The sequence below is a fragment of the Oreochromis niloticus genome, linkage group LG20, assembly GCF_001858045.2.
Source record: "Oreochromis niloticus isolate F11D_XX linkage group LG20, O_niloticus_UMD_NMBU, whole genome shotgun sequence".
Lineage (NCBI taxonomy): Eukaryota > Metazoa > Chordata > Actinopteri > Cichliformes > Cichlidae > Oreochromis > Oreochromis niloticus.
The window spans coordinates 5,899,961-5,906,660 of record NC_031984.2 but is presented as its reverse complement, the minus strand read 5'-3'; the positions used below and the strand labels follow the sequence as shown (position 1 = coordinate 5,906,660).

General features: G+C 36.7%; 1 protein-coding gene across 4 annotated transcripts; it reads left to right on the top strand.

Moving 5' to 3' along the window:
* The first annotated feature begins 1,426 nt into the window (after nt 1-1,426).
* Nucleotides 1,427-6,294, top strand: LOC102079544 (uncharacterized). 4 transcript variants are annotated; one of them, XM_013267330.3, is made up of 7 exons: nt 1,427-1,512; nt 2,282-2,635; nt 2,830-3,036; nt 3,422-3,523; nt 4,639-4,676; nt 4,756-4,911; nt 5,327-6,294. In XM_013267330.3, exons 1-7 carry the CDS (start codon nt 1,455-1,457, stop codon nt 5,480-5,482), a joined length of 1,071 nt encoding a protein of 356 aa, XP_013122784.2. In that variant the 5' UTR covers nt 1,427-1,454; the 3' UTR covers nt 5,483-6,294. The 4 variants fall into 4 exon arrangements, with proteins under 4 accessions (XP_013122784.2, XP_005465425.2, XP_019204920.1 ...); XM_005465368.4 differs by having other exon boundaries at nt 1,437-1,512; nt 2,279-2,635; nt 3,476-3,523; XM_019349375.2 differs by having other exon boundaries at nt 1,437-1,512; nt 2,279-2,635; nt 3,431-3,523.
* The last annotated feature ends 406 nt before the right edge of the window (nt 6,295-6,700 follow it).

Here is a 6,700-nt window from a genome sequence, read left to right as displayed (position 1 = left end):
CTCTGAACACATCTGGGATACAGTACTGTTCTGAGCATGCCTCACTTCTTTGTTTAGCTCTATCTGGTCTTAGATAGTAATCTGTATTCTATTCGGGTATTGAAAATTTTCTTTGTAAGCCATGTTTGTTAGTGTGACGTTTTCAGAATTACTAGGTAAAAATAGTGGTGTACAAACATTTGTCAACTTTCTTCTTTTCTACAGGTTTGAACATGGCTGCTTCCACAGAGCAGCATGCATTTTTCATATTCATGTTCAGATTTGACTGTCTATGTATATGTATGTGGATGAACTGGTTTTTATATTGCGCTTTCCTTCTTTACTTGAGCATTCAAGTGCTCTGTGTAAGAAGCCTCATTCACCCATTCATACAAGCTCTTTTTTCTACAGTTAAATGCTTTCTATCTAAAATTTGCACACTCTAATGAATGCACCTTGGGGTTAACTGTGTTGCTCGAGGATACTTGGGCATGCAGATTCGAGACTGGAGCTCTATCTCCTGGGATACCTTGTGTACACACACACATGCACACGCACACACACCTGACCTCACTTCTTCAGTAATGGCTTTTCTCTCCTCTTTGCTCCTTGTCATGTATGTGTAGACAGAAACCAGCTCCATTTTAAACTATGACAACTGCATCTTTCTTCTTCTTCATAGACCTTTTTTCACTCTTTGTTTTTATCCACCACTCTGTATTTATTCATTTGTTATTATTAATTTCTGGCTTTCTTCCACATTGTGTTTCTTGTCCTGTTTTCCTCCCCTCATTCCCAATGGGCCGTGGCTGCCCCTGCTTGAGCCTGGTTCTGTTTGTGGAGGTTTCTACCTGTTAAAATGGAAATTTTCCCTTCCCGCTGTCGCCAAGTGGTTGCTCATGGGTGCGTCGTCTGATTGTTGGGGTTTTCTCTGTGTTATTGCAGGGTCTTGATGTAATGGTGTAATGGTTTAAAATAAATATACAGCGATGGAAAATTTCTGTTTCAACTCTCCTGACCTCTGTGTCTTATTGTTATGTAGTTGTACCTTAAACTGTGTTCAAGGTCATAATGCCTTCATTATTTAGCTGGTACTTTTGTGATGTCGAGAGTTTAACTGACAATTTTCAAATAGGAAAGGCAAATAACAATGCACATAGAACTACTTGGTTTGAAGTCTACTGTCATATCAATTGTTCTTTAAACATCAACACAACCTACTAGAGCCAGTTACTTGGAGTTGACACAGTTGTATTTCCATTGGGTCTATGACTCAATGGAAATACAATGTAAAAAAAAAAGATACTTATTTACAATGTAAATAAGCAGCTGTTCACTAACAACTTTACCAAAAGTGTATGTGTGTGTGCATGTGTGTGTGAGATTTGTTTAAAGAAGGGACCACATCATAAAAGAGAAGTGAAAACGTCCTCATTTGAAAGTGAAAACAGAAGAGAAGCCATCTGAATATCAGTATGTGTCAGAACTTCAGTATGAAAGTCTTCCGTCCTTTGGTCTGTTTCATCTTTCTTGGTGGGTCAATTTATTAATATTTCTTTAATTTTGTTGTTGTCAGTATTATTTGTCTTTGCTTCCTTTTTATTTCTAGTTGATCAGAAAGTTTGAGCTTCTTTTTGAGCAGTTGTAGCGATAAACTGTCTCAGCATTTTTTCATTTTCATCTGCCTCTTACATGTTATTGGTTTCTGTGGTTAAACGCAGAGTTGGACAGAGTCAGTCAAACATGCAGTTCACTGAAAGTTCAGCTCAACATGTAAACCTGTGAAGAACTAAAAACTGCTTTAGCAAAGACAGGAAACCCTTGAAATGATAGGTAAAGCAGTTAAATGTTACCATCATTTTCGAAAGGTACTCAGAGTTGGTTCCTTATTTGCTGTACCATTCTCATCTTTTGTGAAGCGAAACATTACAGAACAAGTGTTGACAACCTGAAAGCTTTAGATGTTAAGCAACAAAAAAGACTATTTTAACCTGTAAACATCCAAAAAGCAGATTAAGATGTTGTCATAAATAAATGTAACTCAAAGTCATTTGTCTATATTTGTTGCAAGTTTTTAACTCGGAGTCTTCCTCAGCAAAAGGTTTGTGTAGATGCCAACAAAAACCAGGAAGTCCATGTTTTGCAAATTCAAATAACTGAGTAAAACATACTGAACATGCTGACTTAATTTGAAAAGTTGTGTTAAAGGAAAGATTTCTCCTTTTTTCATTTTAATAGATCTTATTAGGCTACAAAATTTTACGAGAAGAAAGTAACTAGTGATTGATTATATTTTCAGCAGCACTGCAGGATGCAGGATACTCTGGTTTTGTCAGTGCAGAAACTCCCATCTATACAGAAATGGAGGGCAAAAGCATCACAGCTGAATGCACATTTTCTTTAACTGGAAGAAGGAGACTCTTCTGTACGGGAAAATGTGAAGAAGGAAACATTCTCTTTGAAACAACTGATGACACAGCGCAGAGTGGCAGATACAGAATTAAATATAAAGCAGGATTTTATCCAGTACAAAAGACAGTTCTGAATGTGAGCATCACACAGCTGAGAAGATCTGACTCTGGAATGTACAGATGCTCTTTGGACAGAATTTTGGGAGTGGATTCAAACAAAGAATTTGAGATTGTTGTCACAGACGGTGAGTTGACCAAATTTCATGTTTGTGAAGACATGAAGAGTTTTTTTCTTTCAAGTGACTCATAATATTTACACAAAATTGGTTTTATAAATTCTTCTGTAAATCACAGAATAACCCCAAACTGTTTCTCACATAAACACATACAAACGTCTTTGAGTAGTATTGTTGTGATTGTGGATGTTTCATTTTCACAGCTTCAGTGACCTCAAAACCAAAGTCTACTGTGGAACCTTCGTCAGTTTCAACATTTTTCTCATCAGCCTCCATGACAACAGCAACAGTGACAACATCAGCAAAGACCCCAACATCACAGAGTTTAAATTCCATTTCAGGAAGCACCACACCTTCACCAGCCTCCTCTTCAACCTCCAAACAGACTGAGACACCTCTTCCAAATTTAGGTACATTATATATATGCATGTGCGTAGAGTAGGATGTCATAGGGGCCTGTTAAATTTCAAGTGTGTTTATAACTGAGCCACACGCACGTCCTTTAAACGAGTAAATGGTTGGAATAGTATACACATATCTGTTCTTTTAAGTAAAATGTTCAATAAGTATAAATAAAACAGGTAAAAATACATAAGTATTAAACTAAACTGCACTGAGCAGCTGTAGAAGTTTCAGTCATGCTTGATAAGCAGTTTGTCTGGTGAATGTTTCAATATTTGTGGTAAGTATGCCAGTGCACATGACACTGGGTGTATGCAGTCTTTCTGAAAAGTGAGTAAAGCCTTTAGGCCATATATTTACACTGTTTGACTAAAACAAATATCTTGTGGTAAGTTACTGTAGGTACTCTGCCTGTGGTGGCTCTGATTCTGATCACTGTCTTATCAGTGGCTTTGCTGATTTTCTGCAAGAAGAGGAGGGCCAGTAAAGCTAAAGGTGAGCCTAAAGTAAACATGCACATAAGACAGTGTCTTCATCCTTTCAGAAAACAGGGTATTGACGTCTATCGCCAACCTTAAACAAGCTGTCTTGCAAAAATGTAGTAATATATGCAGCTGGTAATTCTTAAAAGTGCTTCTGATTGCATCACGAACCCTGATTCCTCCCCCAGCTCCCCAATCAAAGCTTGAGGCTTATGAGGGCGACTTATGGCAACTTCCTCACTTTAAAAAACGGTCGCAAGTTGCACAACAGTATCATTGCTCTGCCACAACATTTACCATAAAGTTTCTGTTTAACAGCTTATATTCTTTGACTCCTACTGATGAGACTGTTATACACTATGTTGTTTAACAAACATTTAGAGATCTAAGACTGAGTCAAAGTAAAAATATATATATAGTTTTGAATTGCGAAAAAAACCACAAAGTTTTATCATCGCTTCATGATTACAGAAAAAGGTGATAAAAAATTGATTTTTGGTGAGTGTTTAAAGTTAAAGTCATAAACACAACATCTGATGTGCAGCCAGATGTGGCAGCTTCATGCCTTGTGACTTTGCAGTGGCAGTGAATGCAACTCTAACATCCGTCTATACCTCTCTATTTCTAACCACACGACCAGATATTCATTTAGGATTCAGAACAGTGACTAGTTACAGCAAGTTATTGAGCTCCTGACGGTTGTGAAGTCAGTAATCTTTGCAGTTTCTTATTAGAATAATGAGTGAAAAAAATGTAATCAGGATAATAATCTTTCAGCTCCTTTGGTGTTAATGAATTAGCAACAGGTGGACTGGACAATGACAACAATGACCACCACCACCCTGTGCTTTTCTCAGAGAAGAGCAGGTTCACCCTGAGCATATGTGACAGATATAGGAGGGTCTAAAGAAGCAGAACCAGGCTCAGGGAGGGGGAGCTATCTGCTACATTTAGTTGAGGGTGAGGGAAGGAAGATGCAACAAAAGACACACTATGAAAGAGAACCAGAGATTAATAAATGAGATTAATTGACATCTGATGTGTTTTTAAAGTGTTCCCTTAGGTTTTTTTAAACAGCGTTTGAGCAGCATATAAAAGACAGATGTTTATTTTCTGCATGTTTTTCAGGGCCTCCTGTGGAAACAGACCCTCCTGACATTACAACGGTGAGTTTTAGGAATTACGAGACACCTGATCTTGATTTTAGTTTCATTTGATTTCAATTAACTTTTTTTTGTCCTCCAGGCCAGTCAGCTGTATGAAGAGATCAGAGAGGGGGACAGATTGAGCAATTTACCTCCTGAGGGAGTATTTTCAATTTACACCACTGCCAAATGCCCCCAAGGAAACAGAGTTGAAAGCACAGATGACTACAGCCTTGTCACCTGTCCTCAGAACAAAGTAAGTACTTGATTTTTCAGCTTTCATGCCAGAGTATTTTTAGACTTTATCAGGTAGTGGGAACTGTGAAATCATCCACAAATATAAAGATCATGGTTGCATTTTTTTTTTTCAATGCACCTCTGACAGTCAGGGATTCAGGATGATTTCATAAGAAGCACTTTGTGTTGCTGCAATTTGTTTTTGCATCATTATAGTATCCATTTCTATTATTTCTACCTATTTTCTTTTTTTCTTTTCTTTTTTTAACTATTTTTTATAAACAAGGGAAGGCTGGGTGTAACCCCCCTTTTTTAAATGATGTAATCTGTGAAAAAAGAGATGTGAATTTGTGCTATATAAATTTGAATCTTTGTATCTTTTTAATTTCATTTATTTAGAAAATAGTTTCTAAAAACTGATTTTTATCTTACAGAGTGAAGAGAACTTGAGTAAGATTGCTGCCACCAACGGCGCCCCCTGTGGTCATGCACATGTTTTGTACTCTGCGCCTTGTGTACATTTCAGCACAGCCAACCACACCAAAGATGCCTCACCTCCTCTGTATTCTACCGTTGGAAACCATCAGTAGTAATGTTATTAAAGGCTTATTGCTATGATAGTTGTAGTTTGTTCAGACCAACTGGTAATACAAACTTTCTTCCATTAATCATACCATTGTGATTTTTATGAGTCAGGGAAACAAGCAACTGCTGAAATAATGCATTTTATGGTGGATCAACGGGCATAACTGATTTGTAGCAACCTGATCATAGTCCATTGAATAGTCCACCAATGTATTTAGCTGAGGAGTTTAGAGAAAGTTAGCCTCTAAACTAGCCCCTGTGTTCACAGATGAATATGTAGGGTGACTCGGACAGCTGTCAAGTATCCTTGATCATGTCGATAACTACTTAGTAGTTCACACAATGATGATTGACTCAAGTTCTGTGCTTAATAGTGCTCACAATTATCAAATAATGATTATCAAATAACAAGAAAAACAGTAAAATTATAAATAACATTTCCAGTGAAGTTTATATTAAAGCCTGTTTTCTACATAATCTTCGAGAATTTCTGTATTTTGTTCGACATTTTTTTTCTTGGGCTATTACTTGAAATTGCTACTTGTATACAAATTCAGTTCAATTCATCTTAATGTCATCTCCTGCACATCGTATGTAAGCTGTTATTGCAAAGCAAAACAGCCGATTTCAGTTTGCAAAATGTAAATATGCAGATTAAGGCACAATTTAAGTTTTTTGTTTATGATGGAACTGCAGTCCTTACAGGCAATAAATAAATAATAGGCGGGATTAGTTGTTCTCTAGTGACAGTTTCAGCAGATGCTGAATGCAGTGCTGAAAACAAAACATTAGAAATAAATTGATACTTAATATTTGACTCTGTGACTCTTGTAATCTTTGACTCTTTCTTCACACATTTGTGGTGTTACATTCTCTAATATGTATCTTATATGATTTGCTCTGGGTAAACTGCACAGAATGTACTGAAAAATGCCAAAGACCACCAAAGAAACTGGACATAACTTTAAACTACGGCTGCAACAACTCATCAATTTGAATAATTTAATTTTAAAAAATTCTTGACAAAATTTCTTTTCTTCACTGCTTTGTTTTATGTGCAGCTCTGTGGTGCACCGATGTTTTAAATGATGTAAACTCAAGTGTTTCACCCACATTTGCTACAAAAAACAGACCTGCAATACAAATGTATTTAGGAGCAGCGTAAGAATAAACAGTCTGACAACATTAAGCACACACAGCCTCAGTTTTAAACATAAAAACTG

What these genes read in the sequence shown, in the direction of transcription:
- LOC102079544 (XM_013267329.3), top strand. Translation starts at nt 1,455, where the DNA reads ATGTGTCAGAACTTCAGTATGAAAGTCTTCCGTCCTTTGGTCTGTTTC. An exon ending in GGTCTGTTTCATCTTTCTTG is followed by an intron (nt 1,513 to 2,278) that starts GTGGGTCAATTT and finishes TTATATTTTCAG; the next exon opens with CAGCACTGCAGGATGCAGGA. An exon ending in TCACCTGTCCTCAGAACAAA is followed by an intron (nt 4,912 to 5,326) that starts GTAAGTACTTGA and finishes TTTATCTTACAG; the next exon opens with AGTGAAGAGAACTTGAGTAA.